This window comes from Staurois parvus, unplaced genomic scaffold (assembly GCF_062004578.1).
Source record: "Staurois parvus isolate SC_StPar_1 unplaced genomic scaffold, SC_StPar_1.0 ptg001137l, whole genome shotgun sequence".
NCBI lineage: Eukaryota > Metazoa > Chordata > Amphibia > Anura > Ranidae > Staurois > Staurois parvus.
The window spans coordinates 1,072,204-1,097,938 of record NW_028318933.1 but is presented as its reverse complement, the minus strand read 5'-3'; the positions used below and the strand labels follow the sequence as shown (position 1 = coordinate 1,097,938).

The window sequence follows — 25,735 nt, the reverse complement described above, 5'->3', positions numbered from 1 at the left end:
ATGGTCACTCTGCGCTTGTGTGGGTTGCCTCCAACTGGAGTGGGTTGTACTCCAATTTCCTACCACACTCCACAGACATGCCGGTAGGGCGAAACTGATGGACGGACTCTGGGAGCAATGGGCGGACTTGATGGACCACTCAATCTTTTTCTGTTGTGACTTTTCTCTGTTTAGGTAAGTGGCTCCTGTCTAAATTGGACCTAGAATGAGGTATGTAGGGACCTTAGACTGTAAGCTCCTTGAGGGCAGGCACAGATGGAAATGTACAATAGGTAAAGCGCTGTAGAAATTGTTGGCACTACATACACTCACTGGCCACTTTATTAGGTACACCTTGCTAGTGCCAAGAAAATATCCCCAACACCATTACTACACCACCACCACCAGCCTGGACTGTTGGTACAAGGCAGGATAGATCCATGCGTTCATGTTTACACCAAATTCTGACCCCATCTGAATGTCGCAGCCACCAGTCTGCCCATTCCCCTCTGACCTCAGACATCAACAAGGAATTTTCGGCCACACAACTGCCACTCACTGGATATTTCTTTTTCGGACCATTCTCTGTTAACCCTAGAGATGGTTGTGTGTGAAAATCCCAGTAGATAAGCAGTTTCTTTTAAATACTCAGACCAGCCCGTCTGGCACCAACAAGCATGCCATGTTCAAAGTCACTTAAATGCCATTTCTTCTCCATTCTGATGCTCGGTTTGAACTTTACCTTCACCACTTTTAGATGCCTAAATGCACTGAGTTGCTGCCATGTGATTGGCTGTTTAGCAATTTCTGTTACCAAGCAATTGAAAAGGTGTACCTAATAAAGAGGCCGGTGAGTGTAAATAAATGTTATAAATAAACAATTTCTCAAACAAGCCAAAAAAAGACCACATTAGGAGAATATCATCTAAGGTCCAAATTTAGGGACAATTATATATGTAAATATGGCTGACTCCATGTGTGTGTTTAAAAATAAACTACATAGAGGATCCAAATCTTAAAAAAACTAAACATAGCACACAATAATAATATTAGGATTACTTTTATAAAAGACTGATCAGAAGATCATTTGGTATGGTTCTCATTAATCCAGGTCCTGGTACAGCTAGTGGTAGAAGGTCAACAAGTCAGTTGGACTTGTTTGTTCTTCGATTCACATGGCTGAAGGTGTGAATTGTTGTCAGCTCCCTGGGGTAAAGATGTTATAACCATATTATATGTGGGAAGTCAGATGGCCTCAATGGCAGTCGCCCCTATTCGGGGATGGTTGCTCCAGTTTGACGTAGATGGCTTGATCAAAATTACAAGTACAGCTAAAAAAAAAAGACTAAAAGATTCCATTTAAAGCCTATCTAAACCCAAGATCACAATTTTACTATATTTCAGCTTAGCAGTCCCTAGCTTTGCTGCACATTGGCTCACTTTTTTAAGGCTGGCTTTCCTTTATTTTCACCTGGTGATCCTGCAGGTAAAATTCTTCCTGTCCAAAAGGTAACAAGGCTCCCCCCACTGTATTTCATCCATGGAGGAGCAAAGTTGTCCTGTTAGGGCAGGACGTATGTTCGGAATACAGAACACCTTTCCCATCTTCTCATCTCCATAACAGAAGAAGAGGTACCATGTAGTCCACGAAGGTGAACTGGGTAAGGATAACAAAACTTGTTAAGATAACACAAGTACAGGAAGCGATCAGCATACTGGATTTTTGTAAAAATCAATGGGTAGATTTGTTTGCGCTTTCCAAACAGATAAAAGAAAAGGTTTTCAATGGTATCTTTAAAAGAATAACAGGGAGCCAATAAGAGACATTTGTTGTTGAGGTATGTGTGTGTATATATATATATATCTCAGGTGAGAATGTCAGGGGCCACAAAATTTGGCCGAAGAAAGAATCTCAAACGACAATATACAGTTCTTAAACGTGGTTTAAATGTAAACTAGTAGAACAGGGTCTAGAAAGGATTCATAGTAAGGACCAGGATGGATAGTTGGTTAAAAATTAATAGGTGAAGATGGAAAAGGGGGAGGCCTTAATTACCAGGTTTTAATGGATATTTCAAATTAAATAGAGTTTACAGAATGAATTGGAGGGTTATTAATTAGCAATCTAGTTTGATACCACTGGGTATATTGGAAACACTTCATTAAAAACTGTTCGGTACCAACCGGTAGGGTTTGAATAAAGGATTCCCAAACATCAAAAAATGTTCTGGCCTGTGATTCTTAAGGAGGCCTCCACCCAGTTCATGTGAAAAATATAAGACAGTTTAGCTATATAAGAAAGAAATAGTGGGGGTTCCGGATACATCCACTTATGGCAGATGGTTTTCTGTGCTGCAAGGGATATATTAGTGAGGAGTTGTTTGCAGCCTCTTGGGATTCCTGTACTTGTGATATCAATTAAAGCGGAGCTCGACCCAAAAGGGGAAGTTTCGCTTCAAGGACTGCTCCCCATTAAGGATCAGCACCTTTGGGGGGCGGGGGAAGTGGGTACCCAAATTTGACAGGTACCCGCTCCCACTTCCGGTCCGATCGCCTAGGCGATCAGAAGGTGTCCTCCTTCCCTCCCTCCCTGTAGTCTTTTGGGACATGTGACAGGTCCTTGAAGACTACAGGACCATTCACGAAGCGCAGCGCTACTCGCGCATGCGCAGTGGGTACCCATCTATGAAGCCGCAAGCAGTCACAGCCGGGTGCCCACACTGAAGATGCCGGCCTCCTGGAATCCAGGACGGCTGGTGAAACGGTCTGTGGGGGGGACACCGTGGGACCGAGGGGCAAGTAAGTGGCTGTTTTTTAAAAGTCAGCAGCTACAGTTTTTGTAATTGCTGACTTATTTTTTGACAGCGTGAGTGGAACTCCACTTTAAGCCAAAAAGTGTCCACCCACGGGTTAGAGGTAGGTAGTTTACTAAAGGTGTGGTGGTGTAAAGCACCACTGAGTACCAAAAAATGTTTATCCCGGATTTACATATAATTTAAAGTATATTTAAATCAAAATACACAAATGTAATATGTTACAAGCTACAAGTCCCTGGATGAGGTGGCTGCATTGCTTTTCTTATTTTTAGGCTTTAGTCTTTATTTTTACCTGGCAATAATGCGAATAACACACTTCCTGTCCCTAGTTGGCTACGCACACTCCTCTATGGTATCAATGACCGATGCCCACCTAGGATGAACTCCAAACTGCTCTTTTTTTAAGTCCATGACATGGGTGATGACAGAATGAGAATTTTTGAATAATAAAACATAACATTGTTTTATGCTTTCAGTGTCCCCCCCAATAGTAATACAAGACACTGCAGTTCTGACAAAGGCAACAGGTTTTTCTGTACTTGCTGAAAATATGTTTGCCCTAAAAAACTAATGCAGCCATCACAACTAAGGATTGGAAAATTGCAATATTTTTTTTTTTTTATCCTGGTAAGTTTGAATATATAAAAGATTATCTTTATACTTAAAAGTGATACTAAACCCCGGGAACTGCATTCACTATATCTGGTCTCCCAGGACCCTGCATTCACTATATCTGGTCTCCCATGATCCCGCATTCACTATATCTGGTCTCCCATGATCCCGCATTCACTATATCTGGTCTCCCAGGACCCTGCATTCACTATATCTGATCTCCCAGGACCCTGCATTCACTATATCTGGTCTCCCATGATCCCGCATTCACTATATCTGGTCTCCCAGGACCCTGCATTCACTATATCTGATCTCTGAGGACCCTGCATTCACTATATCTGGTCTCCCAGGACCCTGCATTCACTATATCTGGTCTCCCTGGACCCTGAATTCACTATATCTGGTCTCCCACAGTACACACAACATGGAAATGCAATTATTATAGGAAATATAAACTGCTAAATAGCTTTTCTCATCAGCACTTAGAGCAGTCTTTTGACATCAGCGGAGCACTGGGTAAAGCTTGTAGGAGGCGTTTTCTTTCTGCTCTAGGAGGATGTGAGACCTCAGTCTGGACAGTGCTGATTGGCCCTGTGCTGATCACATGCACCATCCCAAGAAAAAAAAAAAAAAACTTCTCTAGCAATACACACCAAACTGAACATGTGCATGTGAGCACGGGTTCAGTCTGTATCAGGTGGCAATTTCAACAGGAGGAGGGGCAGAGTAGAAAGGATCAAACAGCCTTTTTACACGGAGGATTAACCCCTTAGGTTCCACAAAGAGTATAACAAGCATGCTTTACTGCATCTACAGGCTGATTTTACTGTTGTGGGTTTAGAAACACTTTAAGAATGACAAAAGGAATGTATAGGATATTTTTTAATCCATTTAAACCCCCAGAAAGCCAGCACAGCAAAAAATACAACCCCTATTGATATGGCAAACAACCTGACTGTAATCTACCACTTACCAATATTCAATATTTCATTAATTATTCCTTCTGCTGCTCAGAGGGACACTGAACTTGGTCTTCCTGTGTGTTCAAACACACATCCATGTATTTAATAAATTGTAATCCCAGCCTCGTCTCACTAAATCAATAAGACAATGCTTATTGAGCGCTGTAAAGACAGGGAGGGAAAAAAACATTACAAAAAAAGGAAGCTGTGAATGGGTGTCCAAGCTTGCAGATTTCAAAGAACAGCTCTTGAGAAGGAGACTCGTTGCCAGGGGCCGTGATTGGCTTTTGACCTCCCTCTATTTCAAGATCTGAAAAAAGCACTTGTCCTTTCGCAGCTATCACAAGGGGCCAATCCAGAAAAGAGGAAAAAACGCAAGCATTGTAGAAAAAAAAAATAAAATTGGACAGCCTTTACAAGGTTTCTGAAGTTCTTTTTTCCCCCTAGATTGCACGTTTGACCTTTGACAATATTGTGAAAGCAGCTTCAATACCAGAGGATTAAGGAAAAGCTAAAATCGCATCAAGTCCCCAGAGTGACCAGGCCTGGTACAGGGCTATGTCGGAGCACTGGAAGGGTCTCTCTTGTTTCCTGATGTTAACAGTCTTTTCTTTAGTGTGGAGGACTTGGCAGGAGAAGAATTATTCAGATGTTCAGGGTTGTTTGCTTAACTCTTTAGAAAACATCCTAAAAAGCAAGAACGGGTTTGCAGGCAACTTCTGGTGGCAAGTAATATCGAGCTGCTAAGGTTTTGTAAGGAAACACCATACCTGGGCTCCATTGAAAAAATCTACGCAACTTAACTCTGAAGAAATTCACTTAGAAATATGGGGGGGGGGGAGGTGCCATGGACATGACTTGGATCTTAACCCTTTGAGGACCATAAGATTTTGGAATGCCAAAAGAATCAATTTTTTTGTTTTTAAAGTTCGTGCACTTCAGTTGCTGTAACTAAGCCATTTCATGAAATAATTGGCAAAAAGCTAGATCCATTTGTTGTTTGTTGATAAGAACTAATATTTTGACTCAAACCAAAAAAAAAAAAAAAAAAAAAAAAAAAGAGTTTTAAATTCTTAATCAGATGATACACGCAATTAAAAACATGGGACAAATACGTCCCTTGGCCCTCAAAGGGTTAAAAAAGGTCAGGCTAATGGTCTAGTTTCCTTACCCTAGGGGCAATACCTGATCTAGTTAATTGCCTAAGCTTAACTATTCTTAAAAATGCCCCCCAACCACTCCTGCTACCTATCCTGTCTATTCTGTGTAAAAAAATATCTGTACACTTACCTATTTTCAGCCCGCCCTTGCCAATCACATGATATAGCAGATTCAACTTCCCCGTTTCAGTGAGTGGCTAGCTGCCGAAGTCAGGAGAGAGCGCCGACAATGGCTGAGCCATAGGAGCATATGGGTGACATTATCACTCCCAAAATTCCCAACTGTTGAGTGCTCACTCCTCTCCTCTGCAGTCAATCGTTCTATGAGACTGGGAATCATGCAACAGGACCAGAGCGGACTGAAAAAAAAGGTAAGTTTACAGATCCTTTTTACATAGGGTAGTCAGATTATGTAGCAGAAGGGGAGAGGGGACATTTTTAAGTATAGTTCTGGTTAGGCAAGAATTCCCCTTTAAAGTGTAAAGCTCGTCATGCAGTAGTAGAATTTTGTTGAAAATCTTTTAAGGAAACTTATTCAATATTTTAAGCCTTAGTGGGGTCAAATTGGCGGTAGTTTACAACTACCGTGATGAGAAAATTTGAAAGGAGTGGCATGGAAAACAGCGTATGTGGGTTTCATTAAAAAAAAAGTCCATTAATTCCAAAACTGAATGTAAAAAGCAAACAAAATGTTTAAATATTTTTGAACGACATTCATTACGTCACTGAATGTACTGAGAATTTTAGTACAAAGCTTTGTTCAAAAATCTACTAGTGTACAGCCAGTTTAACTTAACTTTTTTTTTTAGTTTTTTAGAGTGGGGTGGGAGCCTTGGACATTCACACGATGGGACAGAAAGGAAATCCAAGACTTTGACTTGTCCCCACAACCTTTACCTTTTAAGATATCCAGAAAAGTTTTTAAAGGAAACCTTTCACTCTTCTCCTGCTGTGCTCTGAAAGCTCTTGTGGGGTCCTCAATGGTTCTGCCATTGGTTTACATACAGGTGAAACCCGAAAAATTAGAATATCGTGCAAAAGTTCATTTTTTTCAGTAATGCAACTTAAAAGGTGAACCAATATATGAGATAGACTCATTACATGCAAAGCAAGATAGTTCAAGCCGTGATTTGTCATCATTGTGATGATTATGGCTTACAGCTCATGAAAACCCCAAACCCACAATCTCAGAAAATTAGAATATTACATGCAATCAATAAAACAAGGATTGTACATAGAACAATATCGGACCTCTGAAAAGTATAAGCATGCATATGTACTCAGTACTTGGTTTGAGGCCCTTTTGCAGCAATTACTGCCTCAATGCGGTGTGGCATGGAAGCGATCAGCCTGTGGTACTGCTGAGGTGTTATGGAAGACCAGGATGCTTCAATAGCGGCCTTCAGCTCTTCTGCATTGTTTGGTCTCAGGTCTCTCATCTTTCTCTTGGCAATGCCCCATAGATTCTCTATGGGGTTCAGGTCAGGTGAGTTTGCTGGCCAATCAAGCACAGTAATCCCACGGTCATTGAACCAGGTTTTGGTGCTTTTGGCAGTGTGGGCAGGTGCCAAGTCCTGCTGGAAAATGAAGTCAGCATCCCCATAAAGCTTGTCTGCGGAAGGAAGCATGAAGTGCTCCAAAATCTCCTGGTAGACGGCTGTGTTGACCCTGGACTTAATGAAGCACAGTGGACCAACACCAGCAGATGACATGGCTCCCCAAATCAACACAGACTGTGGAATCTTCACACTGCATCTTGCAGTGTGTGCCTCTCCATTCTTCCTCCATACTCGGGGTCCTTGGTTTCCAAATGAGATGCAAAAGTTGCTCTCATCAAAAAAGAGGACTGCACCACTGAGCAACAGACCAGGTCTGTTTTTCTTTAGCTCAGGTAAGACGCTTCTGATGTTGTTTGTTGTTCAGGAGCGGCTTGATAAGAGGAATACGACATTTGAAGCCCATGTCCAGGATCCGGCTGTGTGTGGTGGCTCTTGATGCACTGACTCCAGCCTCAGTCCATTCCTTGTGAAAGTCCTCAACACGTTTGAATGGCCTTTTCCTGACAATCCTCTCCAGGCTGCTTGTGCACTTTTTTCTTCCACACTTTTCCCTTCCACATAACTTTCTATTAATGTGCTTTGATACAGCACTTTGGGAACATCCAACTTCTTTTGCAATTACCTTTTGAGGCTTTCCCTCCTTATGGATGGTTTTCTGCACAACTGTCAGGTCAGCAGTCTTCCCCAGCATTGTGATTCCTGCTGAACCAGACTGAGAGACCATTTAAAGGCTTAGGAACCCTTTGCAGGTTTTATGGCTTAATTAGCTGATTAGAGTGGGACACTTTGAGCCGAGAATATTGCACCTTTTCACAATATTCTCATTTTCTGAGATTGTGGATTTGGGGTTTTCATGAGCTGTAAGCCATAATCATCACAATTATGACAAATCACGGCTTGAACTATCTTGCTTTGCATGTAATGAGTCTATCTCATATATTATTTATTTCAGGTACTAAATATAGCGCTGTCAATTTACGCAGTGCTCTACATATATATTGTACATTCACATCAGTCCCTGACTCACATTCATACATACACATACTAGGGCCAATTTAGACAGGATCCAATTAACCTACCAGCATGTCTTTGGAGTGTAGGTAGAAACCGGAGTACCCAAAGGAAACCCACGCAGGCACAGGGAGAACATGCAAACTCCAGGCAGGTGTTGCCGTTGCTGGGATTCGAACCAACAACCCTAGTACTGCCAGGCGGAAGTGCTAACCATTTAGCCACTGTGCTGCCCCTATATTAGTTTCATCTTTTAAGTTGCATTACTGAAATAAATGAACTTTTGCACGATATTCTAATTTTTTGAGTTTCACCTGTATGCTTTGAAGCATATCTAAACCAAAAACCTAAAAATGTATCTATTACAGCTTACCAGACTCACTTTCGTCTGCATCTTTAGTAGGTGTGTTCACTTGTTTAACGGTTGTCTTAGGCCATTTTCACACAGGCGTTCCGTATGTACGTTTTTCATCTGTCCACTTTGATGAAAAAACGGACACCTATGTAGTTCTATGGACTAGCGGATGTAAAAGGATCATCTATTTACATCTGTTAATGTCTGCATAATGTCCTCATCTGCTAACATCATTTTTTTTAACTAAGAAAACCCAATTTTTCTTCCGTCAAAAAAACGGAACAGACTAAAAATGGATGTAAACAGACCAAAAAAAAGATGAAAACTGATGTAAATTGATCAAAACTGCTGAAAAACGGATGTAAACTGATGAAAAACCTTATAAAAACAGATGTGAACTGATCCGTTTTTTCTTGGAAAAAATGTGACTGAACTGGTGAAAAAAATGGAACGCCCTTGTGAAAAGGGCCTTAGTGTGCCTAGACTAGAACTGATCCAGTCAGTCACAAGCTTCCATCCCATCAGAGCACGGGATGTCTCCTCGCTCACTATCAGGCCCACTCCATGCAGATGACTATCTTTGTGTCCCAAGCTGAAAACCGTCTTTAGGTCACTGTTGCCTACCAGTCCCAGACCTCATTTCACTGATGTCCAAAATGTCGAGCTTTTAATTCTTGAGTTCGCATAAGGCATGTGCAAGTTTTCCACACTAATACATCCCAAGTTCCAATTCTGGTAACAAATGTTGCACTAAGAATACTGGATCGCATCAGACACTGGACACCCAATTGGGTTTCCTCCAATGTCATCATCAGGACTGAGCTGGTTGCAGCTGACAAAATTTAATGGAAATCACTTACTGTCTATCATGCCAAACTACATAGGAGGAACTAAGTCTAAGTTATCAGTCCTTAAAATATGGTGGCTGCATTATTTTTTTTTCAGGCTTTGTTTCCCCTTATTTTCACCAGATGATCCTGCAAGTAACATAATTCTTGTCTCTCGGAGGCTACACTCATTTCTCTACTGTATTTACACAGGAAGCCATGGGTGCCACCTAAGCAGGGCTTCAAACATGTCTTCCTTTGTCCATCTCCATTACATGGGGGATTATAGAATTGGTAGTTTACGGAATGGAATTAACATTTTTAAATAATACCTTTCACTCTGCTCCCTCTGTGCTCTAAAAGCTGAGTGAGTACAAGTACTATGCACCAGTGAGGCATTCCCTTTGGTTTTTAGGGGGCATGATATATGATCAAAATCCTTGGTTTGTATTTCCAAGCACAAGAGATGCATAAAAAGGGTATCCCTGACAACCCAATAAATGTACTTGCTAGTCTCCTGCAGGGACAAGCAACGTCAAAGCACTTCCAAAGGGCTACCTGAGATGTTCTCCTTCAAACAATAGGCTAACCGGACCTGCATCTTCTCTTCCCTCATTTGGAATTTCTTCTTTTATTGATCTGCTGCCAGCCACTGCTATTTCAAGGGATGCTCTGGACTATTAAAACAATTGATTTAGAAATGCAGGCTCCTTTAAATGGGTTAACCAAGTATGAGACACATATATCATTTTGTATTTTTAGCACAAGGGTCATAAAGGTGAAGGGCAGAGTAAAAGGAGAATGGTGTCCCCTGAATTGGTACTTTACATTTTCCGATAATATAATGCTATTTCTAGTGAGTACACTGCCTGTGCATTAAATATAATTACACAAAGGCAAAATTGAAGCCCTTATAGCTTTAGCACATCAACATCCAGCCAGGATCCACTTCTGATGCAACTCCATAGTACATACAGGTGATGTTCGTTTTTGGCACGCAATGATTCCCTTAATACCATGCCATTATGTTCCTTGCTACTACTAGGAAGTGCATTTTTCCAAACAATTCAGTGTAATTATGCTTTGTTCCATAAATGCATGTGAATGTTCTCCTACTTTTAACAGAGGGGCATTCAGAGACAGATGTAGATTTTCATTGTGTGGGTTTTAGAAGTCTTTATAGTCCTCCCACAACTCCTGCCCTGTAAGCTAATGTCAGAGACCATCTGTTATTGTTCTGTATATGTGAATTAACTGTTGGAGAATAGCCTGTTATTGTGACATTGTCAATATGGAACAGTAAAACGAGAGGGTCTTATGTAGGAGGGTACCCAAAAGAAGAAGAGTTCTTGTCGTCCATTACAAATAATCAAGCTTTGCATGCTTGTCTTCCAAAATGGAATAGGAAACATAAAAGAGAAATCTGACACAGTCTCATGAAAGGGCTGCATTTGATCAAGGAGGTTCACAGGCTGCTGCAAACATCATATATCATGAATATACTGTATATACAAGCAAACAAGCATACACACAGTATATATGTAATATATCATAAGGTGAACCTGTCATGTAAAAAAAAAAAAAAAGAAATGTGCACCTAATCTGCCCATTTATCATCAGAGTAGGGAACATCCTAACATCCTTATTATTGCAAGCTATTCTTTAAGCCCCTGGCTGAGTTTGCAGAATGAAGATAGGATTTACCTCCTGATTCAAGCCAATTTCAAGGCAGGGGTGTTCAATCTTTGGCCGAAGATAGCTACGAATATGGCCCAACACAAAATCGGAAACATTCTTTAAAAATGTTGATCATTTTGAAATATTTTTGTAAAAATCATTTGCAAACATGTGCGGCTGAAAAAATATTTGACAGGGTATCTTTACTGGACTTTTATAAATTTTATCTTCACAAAGCAAATTATAAAAATATCTCAAATTATATCCCAAATATAGGTGTTGCCAAAAACTGATGACACGAAAAAGGCGTGATTGTGAAAAGTGGGAGATTTTCAAGGATGAAACACATGAAGGGTAAAATTAGAACCAAAATATCACTCTAATTTTATGTTGCCCTCTTTTACAATAAAAGAATATATTGTAAGAGAGGGCAACATAAAATTAGAGTGATATTTTGGTTCAAATTTTGCCCTTCATGTGTTTCATCCTTGTAAATCTCCCACTTTTCACAATTGCTCCTTTTTCGTGTCATCAGTTTTCGGCAACACCTATATTCAGGGGTGGACTGACCATTCGAGCACTCGGGCATTGCCCGAGGGCCCGGGGTCAGTAGGGAGCCCCATAAGATGCCCTGGTACCTTTCATTGGCTGTTTCATAGACTTTTTTTGGGTGTGGGCGAGGACACAGGGGCCCCATGATCTCCTATTGCCCGGGGGCCTTATGAGTTGTTAGTCTGCCCCTTGGTACATTATTAGTAATAGTTAACCTGTGATCTGCTCGACTGTTTCTGTTCATCAGCTTAACATATCGTTAGTGTATCTTATGTGTGGCCCAAGACAACTCTTCTTCCAATGTGGCCCAGGAAAGTCAGAAGGTTGAACACACCTGTAAATCTAAGGCATTGCCATCCCCTCTCCAAAGACAGAAATATGCACGTTTGCCCCATGAAAAACTTAATAGTAGTCAAAAGACTGTTTGCAAAAATAATTTTCTGGCTGCCATATTGTTCATGTACAAAAGGCTACCATCTCAAGTCTGAAGACACCTTGAATTTCCTCACTATAAAAAGACAAGCACCACAAGGGAACAAAGACAAAGCGCAAAGTTAAAAGTCCAGCTGCATAGTATCCAGAATAAAATAATATAAAGTCTGTGGGTGGATGGCACTAAGGAAAAGCTGATCCAGGAGTTGTAGCAGACTCTACAACATGAATGAGAAGAAAAGTGCTTCTAAGTGCAGTATCCAAAAATAATTTATTAAACCCAATCTTGGGCCACTCACAAGCTGTCCATGGGCGTGCGTGTTGCCCTCTCCACCACCATGCTGAGAAGGGAGCGTGCATGCTTGTGGTTAGCATGCTCTGAAATGCGTTGCACTGCGGATCTGAGTGACGACACCATGCCTATGCTGCACTCTATCTACACCTAGGAAGAGATTGGCCGGCAATCTCCTCCCGCTCCAGAGGTACGATTGGCGCTACATGGTGTTCAGATGGACTTCTGGGCTTTCCAATATACAGATGAGCCTGTTTTACTCTTTTAAACATGTGAGTGGCCCAACATTGGGTTTAATAAATTATTTTTTGGATACTGCTCATAGAGTTGCTTTTCTTCTCTTTCTCAAGCACCGAAAGGTGCCTGTTGTTACTGTCTTGACTATTGAAAAGTCAAATACTGTGCACCAGTGAGGTATTCCTCACTGACCTACTAAGTGACTAAGTGACATATCAGCATGGATGTCACTCCACTTCCTCAAAACTAAATCTTTCCAAAATGGAGCTCATACTATTCCCTACAACCCGTGCCCCCTCCCCTGACATCCCCATCAAGATCAGATAATACAACCATCAGTCCCTCCCCTCATGCCAGGGTACTAGATATAATCCTAGACTCCCATCTGTCCTTTCAGCCCCAAAGCCAATCACTGTCCAAATCTTGTAGACTTCTCCTCCGCAACATCTCCAAGATTTGCCCGTTTTTAACCACCAAAACCACTAAGCAACTTATTCACTTCCTTGTTATCTCTCGCCTTGACTATTATAACTCCCTCCTCAATGGCCTACCTCATCGCAGGCTATCCCCTCTTCAGTCTATCATAAATGCTGCTGCCAGACTCATCCACCTTACTAACCGTTCCGTATCTGCCACCCCTCTCTGCCAATCCCTCCACTGGCTTCCCATTGCCCAATGAATAAAATTCAAAACATTATCATATAAAACCATTTATAACTCTGCCCCAAATTACATCACCCAAACTGTCCTCTCCACTCCTCCCACAACCTCCTGCCCCTCCTCCCATGCTTGTCTCCAGAGCCTCCTCCATCCTCTGGAACTCTCTACCCCAATCTATATGACTAACACCTACTCTGCTCACTTTTAGGCGATCTCTGAAAACCTCTCTTCAGGGAAGCCTATCCTGCCCTCAGCTAATCATGGAATCTTCTATTCCTCCCATCAGTCCATCCCCCACAGTTATTGCCTTTTGTACAACCTGCCCCTCCCTTTTAGATTGTAAGCTCCAAGGAGCAGGGCCCTCCTAAACCCTCTTGTATTGAACTGTATTGTCTCCATTTATACTGTAAAGCGTTGAGCAAACTGTTGGCACTATATACAGTCAGGTCCATAAATAGTGGGACATTGACACAATTCTAACATTTTTGGCTCTATACACCACCACAATGGATTTGAAATGAAACAAACAAGATGTGCTTTAACTGCAGACTGTCAGCTTTAATTTGAGGGTATTTACATCCAAATCAGGTGAACAGTGTAGGAATTACAACACTTTGCATATGTGTCTCCCACTTCTTAAGGGACCAAAAGTAATGGGACAGAATAATAATCATAAATCAAACTTTCACTTTTTAATACTTTGTTGCAAATCCTTTGCAGTCAATTACAGCCTGAAGTCTGGAACGCATAGACATCACCAGACGCTGGGTTTCATCTCTGGTGATGCTCTTCCAGGCCTCTACTGCAACTGTCGTTTGGCAAACTCTAATCTGGTCTTCCTGTTTTTGAGGCTCACCAATGGTTTACCATCTTGTGGTGAACCCTCTGTATTCACTCTGGTGAAGTCTTCTCTTGATTGTTGACTTTGACACACATACACCTACCTCCTGGAGAGTGTTCTTGATCTGGCCAACTGTTGTGAAGGGTGTTTTCTTCACCAGGGAAAGAATTCTTCGGTCATCCACCACAGTTGTTTTCCGTGGTCTTCCGGGTCTTTTGGTGTTGCTGAGCTCACCGGTGCGTTCCTTCTTTTTAAGAATGTTCCAACAGTTGTTTTGGCCACGCCTAATCTTTTTGCTATCTCTCTGATGGGTTTGTTTTGTTTTTTCAGCCTAATGATGGCTTGCTTCACTGATAGTGACAGCTCTTTGGATCTCATCTTGAGAGTTGACAGCAACAGATTCCAAATGCAAATAGCACACTTGAAATGAACTCTGGACCTTTTATCTGCTCATTGTAATTGGGATAATGAGGGAATAACACACACCTGGCCATGAAACAGCTGAGAAGCCAATATCCCATTACTTTTGGTCCCTTAACAAGTGGGAGGCACATATGTAAATTGTTGTAATTCCTACACCGTTCACCTGATTTGGATGTAAATACCCTCACATTAAAGCTGACAGTCTGCAGTTAAAGCACATCTTGTTCGTTTCATTTCATATCCATTGTGGTGGTGTATAGAGCCAAAAATGTTAGAATTGTGTCGATGTCCCAATATTTATGGACCTGACTGTAAATCCTGTATTATTATAATAATAATAATTCCCATTGGTGTATAGGAGAAAATGTGGACATGTAGCTCTGAGCAGAAGTTAAAACTGAAGTTACTGCTGCAGCATGCATTCAGGATTAGGGCCTTCCCAGGGGCACATTGGAGGAATTATTTAATTTTAAAAGCATCTTCAGACACCTTGTGGTCAACACTTTTATACAGCTTCGTCAATGTACCGCTCATCGACAGCTCAAGTGTTTCTAGTAAAAGGGTACTGGTAAAGTGGAACTACACTGCATCTGAACAACACAAAACAAAAAAAGCTATTAGTTCATTTTTAATATTCAAAGCAAACTCCCCCATCCAGCCAGGTCGCCATGCTTTATTTTGCTGAGAAATCACTTTGAAAATGTCCCTAGCATTTCTGGCCAAGGCTATCTTGAACAAGGACAGATTTGTGTAGCATTTACTTCCTGGAATCAATCTGCCCTAAGCTTGGGTATGCATGAGGGTGTGTCTAGTTGAGAAAAACCCTCCTCCCCTCCTGAAGACTCCTGGGATGTATGACATCATATGTTTAAGCCTGGCAACCAGGAAGTAACTGAAGAATTGTAAAAAAAAAAAAAGTTTAAAACAAGTAAATATTTCCTAACTATTTACTAGACATTTAGACAATTGTGGGATTCCATCCCTGATAACAGTTTGAGGAAGAACCTTTTCTGGTCCAGTATGACCATGTCCCTGTGCACAGCCAGCTCCATAAATAGGTGTGGAGGAACTAGGGTGACCTCAATGCAGAGGAAAACCTTTGGGATAATAAGAATGCCGATTGTGAATTACCCAATATCACAAATGCTCTTTAGCTACATATTTCCACACTCCCAGAAGAGTGGAGACTGCTAGGGCCACAAAGCGGAGGCCAACTCCATAGTGGTGCCAGTGGTTATGGAATAGGATAGTCATGCCCCATGGTATGCCCATGGTTTTGGAATACGACGGTAAAGTGTTAACAAAAGTGTATCTACAAAGATCTATACATCAAACCAAACAAAAGTAAAACAGATTTGGTTGCAAAGTATGAAATGTAGCTACAAGGGTCTATACATGAGACCAACTAAAGAAACAAGAGATTTGGCTGCAAAAGTAAGATTGTCCCACCAAATGAGAAGTAAAAGCTCTGTATCTGGCCATGCAAGTTGAAACAGTGATTCTTTTGCAGCTTCTAACTCATAAGGCCCTGTGCGACTAGCAGAGAGAATAGCATGATGATGTCATGACATCTACAATTATTTCTTCCTGCATCGAGGCCACAATGGGCAAAGTTGCACTCTTTATGCCCTTCTAGGGATCCGCAAGGCATAAAGAAGCTTTTTAGACTGCCACTTTCAAATAATGTAAACCATACCCAAACAGAGGTGTTGATCTTCATTTTCGCCTTTCTCCTGGAGAATTTTGAGACAAGACAGGCTTATGACCTTACAGAATGGGGTTACCAGCTAATTTTATTCTGCCAGAATACTGGTACATACTCCTCTCCATGGGCACCACAGGTCTCCTTGAGAGCTCTTCACACCCCCGAAATGAAAGCCTTAGAGCAAAAAGAAGTGTGAACTTCACCCGCCGAACCCTCGTGTGTGCATGCCGTGTGTGTGTGGCCTTCGGCACGGCATGAATTTAACATGAGAATTCATTTACAAAGTTTGGAGACCTCTGAGGCCCCAAGGGGGGAGCCCGTCCTCATCACAAGTGTTGTTTGATCAATGAGATATGACAATGTCTGGAAAGATACATTAGACGCTCGGCAGGAATGCCAGCACACTGTTGCTGCTAGCGGTTGGAGACGATCCATCAATGATTATATAAAAGGCTGTATCATATTTAAAATCTGTTTAGTCAACTGGAAGGAGTCTGCTAAGATGAGTGTACGGCGAGCTGCGGCTTCTGGGTCAGAGAGTGAGGCAGCTGTCAGGATGCTAATGACGATCCATGACACGGTTTAAAGCTGAACTCCAGGCCAACAGCTACATGCAGAGATGAAATACATATATGGCAGCTGTTTTATCTGCCAAGGGATTTCTATGTCTGTCCATCCAGACCTGAGATTTAGACTGCTCTGTCCCACAGAAAAGCCTTGCCTAGTAAAAAACTTAATATTTTGCCAATCCTGGCTCCTCCTTTCTACCCCTATAAACAAGCTAATAAAATTCTTAATAAAACATTTCTGTTTTCATTACAAGCCTTATTTTAGATCCAGTGATGTCAGCGAGAGGTCCCCGTTTCTCTCTATGCAATGAAGGCAGATTATGGCTAGCAATGCCTCAGTACTCCTCTCAAGAGCCCTCAGTCGTTATGCAAGCAGGGGGCTGGCTCTTGGAAGGACTTATGCAAATATTAAATAGTCTTGGTGGGTGCATGCCATGTGGTTTTCACTGAAGGTAACCGCTGCTTATGCATTTTTCTCATCATGTGCCAAGTCAGAATGTTTAAGGCTTGTTAGAGGATATTTTTAAAATACAAAATACTTTTTTTCCCTTTAATTGTTGCCCCTAAATACTTCTTAAAAACAGTTCCTGCCAAGTACGAGACTGACATTCACTCTTACCTATAGAGCAGTCATGGCCGGTCCAGTTAGGGTCGCATGTGCACACACCCGTCTCAGAGTGGTACGTTCCATGTCCAGAACACTGGTCAAGGCAAGTGGCTCGCGGGTTCTCACAGCTTGTTCCACCCCACCCAACAGCACAATGGCACACTCCTTGTACGCAGACTCCTCGGCCAGAACACGTGGGGTCTAAGCAATCCACTGAAAACAAAACCATAATGATGATATTCAGGTTAAATTCAAATAATAATAAATTATACCAAAAGGTTTAAAGGACTGATATAATGAAAAAGAATGTAGTTCCTTTCTTTATTTCACATACTTTTATTTAGATTTTTCGCCACAATGACAAGTAGGCCAAACTGGCCAGAAAAGTTGGGCTTTATTATTTTGTTGCTTCCATTTAAAACATGCTGCTACAAACCCTGAAGTGTGAACGAGTTGGACAGATATACAGTTGCAAGAAAAAGTATGTGAACCCCTTGGGATTACGTGGAGTTTTGCATGAATTGGGCATAAAATGTGCTCTGAACGTCATCTAAGTCACAACAATAGAAGAACACAGTCTGCTGAACATAATACTACACAAACATTAGATGTTGCCATGGTTTAATTGCACATAACATGTAAACATTCACAGTGCAGGGAGGAAAAAGTATGTGAGGCCCTAACTTCTCCCAGAGCTAATTGGAGCCAGGAGTGAGCCAACCTTGACTCCAATCTGTGCGATGATATTGGATGTGTTGCTGACAGCTGTCCTGCCCTTAAAAAACACACACTTGTTTTGGGTTTACTGGTTTCAAGAAGCACTGTCTGATGTGAACCATGCCTCGCAGAAAAGAGCTCTCAGAAGACCTACGATCAAGAATTGTTGACTTGCATGAAGCTGGAAAGGGTTACAAAAGTATCTCCAAAAGCCTTGATGTTCATGTGTCCACGGTAAGACAGACTGTCTACAAATGGAGAAAGTTTAGCACTGTTGCTACTCTCCCTAGGCGTGGTCGTCCTGTAAAAATGACTGCAAGAGCACAGCGCAGAATGCTGCATGAGGTAAAGAAGAATCCCAGAGTGTCAGCTAAAGACCTACAGAAATCTCTGGCACATGCTAACATTTTTGTTGACACATCTACAATAAGGAAAACATTAAACAAGAATGGAGTACATGGGAGGACACCACGGAGGAAGCCATTGCTGTCTAAAAAGAATATTGCAGCACGTTTGAAGTTTGCAAAAGAGCACCTGGATGTTCCACAGCACTACTGGCAAAATATACTGTGGACAGATGAAACCAAGATTGAGTTGTTTGGGAAGAACACACAACACTATGTGTGGAGAAAAAAGGCACAGCACACCAACATCAAAACCTCATCCCCACTGTAAAACATGGCGGAGGGAGCATCATGGTTTAGGCCTGCTTTGCTGCCTCAGGGCCTGGACGGATTGTTGTCATTGACGGGAAAATGAATTCCAGAGTTTATCAAGACATTTTGCAGGAAAACATACGACCATCTGTCCGCCAACTGAAGCTCCGCAGAGGATGGGTGATGCAACAGGACAATGACCCAAAGCATACAAGTAATTCAACAAAACAATGGCTGCAACAGCATAGAATACGCCTTCTGGAGTGGCCCAGTCAGAGTCCTGACCTCAACCCGATTGAAATGCTGTGGCATGACCTTAAGAGAGCGATTCACACCAGACATCCCAAGAATATTGCTACACTGAAACAGTTTTGTGAAGAGGAGTGGTCCAAAATTACTCCAGATCGTTGTGCAGGTCTGATCTGCAACTACAGGAAACGTTTGGTTGAGGTTATTGCTACCAAAGGAGGGTCAACCAGTTATTAAATCCAAAGGTTCACATACTTTTTCCTCCCTGCACTGTGAATGTTTACATGTTATGTGCAATTAAACCATGGCAACATCTAATGTTTGTGTATTATTATGTTCAGCAGACTGTGTTCTTCTATTGTTGTGACTTAGATGACATTCAGAGCACATTTTATGCCCAATTCATGCAAAACTCCACATAATCCCAAGGGGTTCACATACTTTTTCTTGCAACTGTATATCTGTCCAACTCGTTCACACTTCAGGGTTTGTAGCAGCATGTAAAGCTTCATCAGAAATGATACAACAGTAGACACTAGGTTTTCCAGTATATTTACATCTGAGCATAGTGTTGCTCAAGGCCCTTGCTCAAAAAAGTACATGTTTTGGCCCTAATAGACACCTGAAAAACATGCATTTTTCTTACCTAAAACAGGTCATAGATTATGATTTTTTTTTTTTCTGCACCACGGGTTGCAAGAAAGAAAATCACTTCTTGATTCCCCCATCAACACAGTCAGAGTTGATGGGGGAATCTTCCTTATGAAGCAATTATGTACTCCTGGGGGACGGGGAGAGATTACTGCTAGTGGCTATAGCCATTGGCAATAATCGCATGCCGAAAATCCGACATGGTGCTTTGAGCATAAGCATAGCTACTCAGTGCTTCCATTGGAGAGTACATGTGACAGGGTGACAATGCAGGAGAATAATTAGGACAGGAGGACAGACCACTAAAAGGAAGTGCCTAAACAAAGGCCTTCATGGTGGGAACAGGTGTTATTTTAGATTAATTCCGGGCATGGTATATTTTTACATATATACATTGACTCGGGTAGGCCCAAAGTAATTATGTATATACCATACCTGGCTGATGTGCCTGGAAACTGAAAATCTTTAAAGTAGATGTTGCTGCTCCAGTGAACCCCACTAGTTTCTGGGTCCCATGTTGAGCGACCTACCTGATGCATTGTGAACATAGGAGGTTGGCCATTCAGTATGGGACTTAGAAGCTAGTGGAGATCACTGGAGTAACGGTGTCTACATCAGTGATTTCCAGCTTCCAGGGGCAGGGCTGTCATGAGATTTTTGTGATTATATTTACATCTACTCGAAACAGCCTGTGAACTGATTTCTACTCTCATAATGAAGTATGAGGAGGTAGGTTTGGCTACCTTTCCAAACTGTTTGAACCCGTTTCCTGTTGACTTTGCTTATACCACTAAGGATTGCCTCTAGAGTACTTGATACTTGACTGTCACGTGATGGAACCCAAACTGTTCACATCCCACAAATATGTCTCCCTTTAAGGCCCAGTGCAGCTTCGACTGCAGTAGTTTTCATTTTGGCGCACTTAGCTATGCACCAGTTTTCTTACATGTCCCTAATGACTTTTTCATGAGCATTTTATGCCCATCTGTTTGACTTTTATACTGAGAAATCCATAAGATGTACTACAGCTGCACAAAAAAACAAAGTCGCTTGCTTCAATTAACCACACAAATGAGAACAGTGCTGCGGACCTCCATTTATTGTGTTTTTATGGGGGGGAACGGCATGAAATCCGGATGTAAAAGCAATATTCAAGAATAAAGCCTCTTTCTCCCGAAGATGGGGGGTGGGAAGAGTTAGCAAGCTACAGCACAGATGGGATGACCATAGCGAGTTTTGTAGCATCTAACAGATGACAAGCAACCATTGCACTGCCATTAATCATATTCTCTGAAGGTCAATGGGAAAAAGAGAGACAGGTTTTAAAAAGGGCCTCCATCACATCCACAGGCCTTTCTGCTGCCTCAGCTCACAGCCTCGGGATTAGGGGATGGGAATGTGTGTTTCAGACCTTGCCATTCATCATAATCTGAAGTCCATTTTTCATGTTGAAATGAGAACCTCTGAAAAGAGTTTGGCGACAATGGCCAATTTAACTCCCTCCCCCACCTCACTGACCCAGGTTTGGCCTGTTTTGTGTAACCAGGGCTTACACAGGATCAGAAAACACCTTCTGCTAGCGAGTCTCGATTCCTTGGTGGGTTGGGTGATCACAGAAAGATCTGGAGGGAAAGGGTCCAAGTGTGGAGGTGAAGGTTTCTGGATAGCATCTGCCCTGTGTCAACTGGTTTTACTAGTTGTGCAGAATTGCTCTTAAAGTTGCAACACCGCCAATGACAGTATAAACAGTTTAACTGAACAGAAAACGACTTGTAGCAACATATGGTGACCAATCAGAATTCGTCTTTTAGTAAAGTGTAAGCCGACTGGCTGCTTCTAATTGATGGACATCACCATTACCCTTTGCATTGCTTCACTAAAAGGCTTATATTCCATGAGCAAAGTACAGAGAGTGGGGACAAGGAGCAGCCAACCAGAATTTAGTTTCTAGCAGTGCACAGTAGTCACGACAAAGAAAAAAAAAAAGAGGTAGGGAAATAGTGAAAGGGAAAGACGGTAGAGAGAAAAGAAAGACATGGGGTAAATAAGATGGTTGGAAGAAAAAAAATGAGAAAAAAGAAAGAAATATGAAGAGAAGGTGGAAAGAAATGGGGGGGGGGGGGGGGGTGAGAGAGAGAAAGAGAGAGAAATAGAGAGCGAGAGAGAAATAAGGTAGCTGGAAGAGAAAAGAGAGAAAGAGAATATGAAAAGGGATACAAGAAATGGAAGAGAAGATAGATAGAGCTGGAGGGACAGAGAGAGGAAGATGGAGGAACAGAGAGAGAGAGAGAGAGAGAGAGAGAGAGAGAGAGAGAGAGAGAGATGACAAAAATAAGACAGTTGCAAGACAAAATGAGAGTAAGAGAGAGGTTGAGAAAAAATGGAAGGAGATAAGGGAAAGGGAGGAGAAGAGAAAGATAGAGTGAGAGATAGAGATGGAGAGACAGAAAAAGAGACAAGTGGATGGATAGAGTGAGAGAAAGACAGTGAGAGAGACAAACAGAGAAAGAGAAAGACATGGGCAAAATAAGACAGTAGGAAAACTAAAATGAGAGAGACGAAAGGGGTGGAGAGAATACAGAAAGAAAAGGCTAAAGAAGGAGAAGAGAGAGAGGGAGAGAGAGGGAGTAAGACAAAGAGAAGCGAACAAGGGAGAGAAAGAGCGAGCAAACAAGAGAGAGCGCGAGAGAGAGAAAGTGCAAGAGCAAGCGAGCGAAAGAGTGTGAGAGAAAGAGAGAGAGAGAGAGAGAAAGGGGGGGGGAGAGAGAGAGAGAGCGCGAGTGAGAGCAAGCAAGCGAGAGAGTGCGAGAGCGAGCAAGCGAGAGAGAGCGAGTGAGAGCGAGCAAGCGAGAGAGAGAGTGAGAGAACGAGAGATAGTGAGCAAGAGTGAGCGAGAGTGAGCGAGCGTGAGAGAGCGAGAGAGCGAAAGTGAGAGAGAGAATCAGCGAGCGAAAGTGAGCGAGCGAGCGAAAGTGAGCGAGCGAAAGTGAGAGATTGAGAGAGCGAAAGTGAGAGAGAGAATAAGCGAGCGAGAGAAAGTGAGCGAGCGAGAGAGCGAAAGGGAAAGAGAGCGAAAGGGAAAGAAAGGGAAAGAGAGCGAAAGGGAAAGAGAGCGAAAGGGAAAGAGAGCGAAAGGGAAAGAGAGCGAAAGGGAAAGAGAGCGACAGATACAGAAGAAATTGAAAATGAAGAAAAAACAATAAAGATGTTGAACATAAAGAGAAACAGAAGCGTGCCACCAGCATGTCACAGGGTTATCTGTAGGTAACGACCATTCTCCATTGTATTTTACCTTCTTCACAATTCTCTCCCTTGTAGCCGGGGTTGCAGATACAGGTTCCCATGATGCAAGTGCCATGGTTACTACAGGTGACATCAATGCACTGACTGGTGGGCACATCACACTCGGCTCCTTTCCACCCGCTGTGGCACAAGCACCTTCCTTTCATGTACTGGCCATTTCCGCTGCACAGTACCGGGCAGGATGCTGGCAGGAAGAGCAGGAGGGAAAGTTAATTTCAGCAGGAAAATAATTTCTCGCCCTCCACTCTGGCTCACCCTCTTACCAGGACAATGAATCAAGGACTGAATTATTCCATGGCACAAATCACTTCAATAATTCAAATGGTAACGTTTTGCTTTGAGCCCTCTGGCAGGGAAAATAGCATTGCGAATCGGGATAAAATGACTCCATGCCATTATTATGCATCACTTCAATTTTTTCCCCTTTCTTAAATTAAAGGGACGCTTATGCAGCACATAAAATATATAAGTTACATTAGAATATGCATTTTAAGGATCTCGGCATTTCACGGATTTTTACTTTCTATGGATCTAGCTTTTCAGAGAACATGTTAACTACACACAGAGACAAAGTTAGACAAAGGGTCCAACTGAACCCTTTAGCTTAAACCAGTTAAAAACATTCCAAGTGCACAACCTAAGCAGAAAAGCCTGTTCCCAACAGAAAAGGACCCTCGATAACTGTGTGAAAGCAGAGGTCTCTCTGCAGAGATTCGGCACACCCACCACTGAGTCAGAGTTAAAGCTCTCTAATCAGAAGGGAGCATGAGCTTTGCTGACTGCTCGGACTGTGTAGGGGGCCTGCTTGACCTCTGCAATGAGACCACTGCTTCCACACAGAGAGAAAGGATTCTTGAAGGGGACAGGCTTTTCTAGTCAGGTTGTGGATGCTTTATACAGAAAACAAACTGTCCACCTTTTGTTTTGATGCACCTGGAACATTTTAGGGGATTTAATCTAAAGGTTCCATTGAGTTTTAAATAAATCACAAATGAGTATAGTGATACTAGGCCAATGGTGGCTGGAAAGTGATGACGGTACATGTGCCTGGATCCTCTTCTCTGCTCCATACCAAGAGCATGGATCAGACCAGTGGACCATGAGATTTTCTGACTGCTTGCAAAACCTTCCTGTAGGAGCACAAGAGTCTGCCACCACAACAGGTGCCTGTTAGACAGTCTGCCACCACAACAGGAGCTTGTTAGGGAGCCTGCCACCACAACAGGCGCTTGTTAGGGAGCCTGCCACCACAACAGGCGCTTGTTAGGGAGCCTGCCACCACAACAGGCGCTTGTTGGAGAGTCTGCCACCACAACAGGCGCTTGTTGGAGAGTCTGCCACCACAACAGGCGCTTGTTAGGGAGCCTGCCACCACAACAGGCGCTTGTTAGGGAGCCTGCCACCACAACAGGCGCTTGTTAGAGAGTCTGCAACCACAACAGGCGCTTGTTGGAGAGTCTGCCACCACAACAGGCGCTTGTTGGAGAGTCTGCCACCACAACAGGCGCTTGTTGGAGAGTCTGCCACCACAACAGGCGCTTGTTGGAGAGTCTGCCACCACAACAGGCGCTTGCTGGAGAGTCTGCAACCACAACAGGCGCTTGTTGGAGAGTCTGCAACCACAACAGGCGCTTGTTGGAGAGTCAGCAACCACAACAGGCGCTTGTTGGAGAGGCAGCAACCACAACAGGCGCTTGTTGGAGAGGCAGCAACCACAACAGGCGCTTGTTGGAGAGTCTGCAACCACAACAGGCGCTTGTTGGAGAGTCTGCAACCACAACAGGCGCTTGTTGGAGAGTCTGCAACCACAACAGGCGCTTGTTGGAGAGTCTGCAACCACAACAGGCGCTTGTTGGAGAGTCTGCCACCACAACAGGCGCTTGTTGGAGAGTCTGCCACCACAACAGGCGCTTGTTGGAGAGTCTGCCACCACAACAGGCGCTTGTTGGAGAGTCTGCCACCACAACAGGCGCTTGTTGGAGAGTCTGCCACCACAACAGGCGCTTGTTGGAGAGTCTGCAACCACAACAGGCGCTTGTTGGAGAGTCTGCAACCACAACAGGCGCTTGTTGGAGAGTCTGCAACCACAACAGGCGCTTGTTGGAGAGTCTGCAACCACAACAGGCGCTTGTTGGAGAGTCTGCAACCACAACAGGCGCTTGTTGGAGAGTCTGCAACCACAACAGGCGCTTGTTGGAGAGTCTGCAACCACAACAGGCGCTTGTTGGAGAGTCTGCAACCACAACAGGCGCTTGTTGGAGAGTCAGCAACCACAACAGGCGCTTGTTGGAGAGGCAGCAACCACAACAGGCGCTTGTTGGAGAGGCAGCAACCACAACAGGCGCTTGTTGGAGAGGCAGCAACCACAACAGGCGCTTGTTGGAGAGGCAGCAACCACAACAGGCGCTTGTTGGAGAGTCTGCAACCACAACAGGCGCTTGTTGGAGAGTCTGCAACCACAACAGGCGCTTGTTGGAGAGTCTGCAACCACAACAGGCGCTTGTTGGAGAGTCTGCAACCACAACAGGCGCTTGTTGGAGAGTCTGCAACCACAACAGGCGCTTGTTGGAGAGTCTGCCACCACAACAGGCGCTTGTTGGAGAGTCTGCAACCACAACAGGCGCTTGTTGGAGAGTCTGCCACCACAACAGGCGCTTGTTGGAGAGTCTGCCAGCACAACAGGCGCTTGTTGGAGAGTCTGCAACCACAACAGGCGCTTGTTGGAGAGTCTGCAACCACAACAGGCGCTTGTTGGAGAGTCTGCAACCACAACAGGCGCTTGTTGGAGAGTCTGCAACCACAACAGGCGCTTGTTGGAGAGTCTGCAACCACAACAGGCGCTTGTTGGAGAGTCTGCAACCACAACAGGCGCTTGTTGGAGAG

At 43.1% G+C, this 25,735-nt stretch overlaps 1 protein-coding gene across 1 annotated transcript in view; it reads right to left on the bottom strand.

Annotated features, from left to right (window-relative positions):
- Window positions 1-25,735, bottom strand: part of LOC149439268 (teneurin-4-like) — a gene marked incomplete at its 3' end in the record, with an annotated part of 229,179 nt that overhangs the window by 82,062 nt on the left and 121,382 nt on the right. Inside the window, exons 7-8 of the mRNA XM_089659238.1 lie at window positions 22,842-23,036; window positions 17,289-17,489 (exon numbers count right to left, since the gene is read on the bottom strand). Coding sequence (XP_089515364.1) covers window positions 17,289-17,489; window positions 22,842-23,036 — 396 coding nt within the window. The remainder of the gene's footprint in view (window positions 1-17,288; window positions 17,490-22,841; window positions 23,037-25,735) is intronic.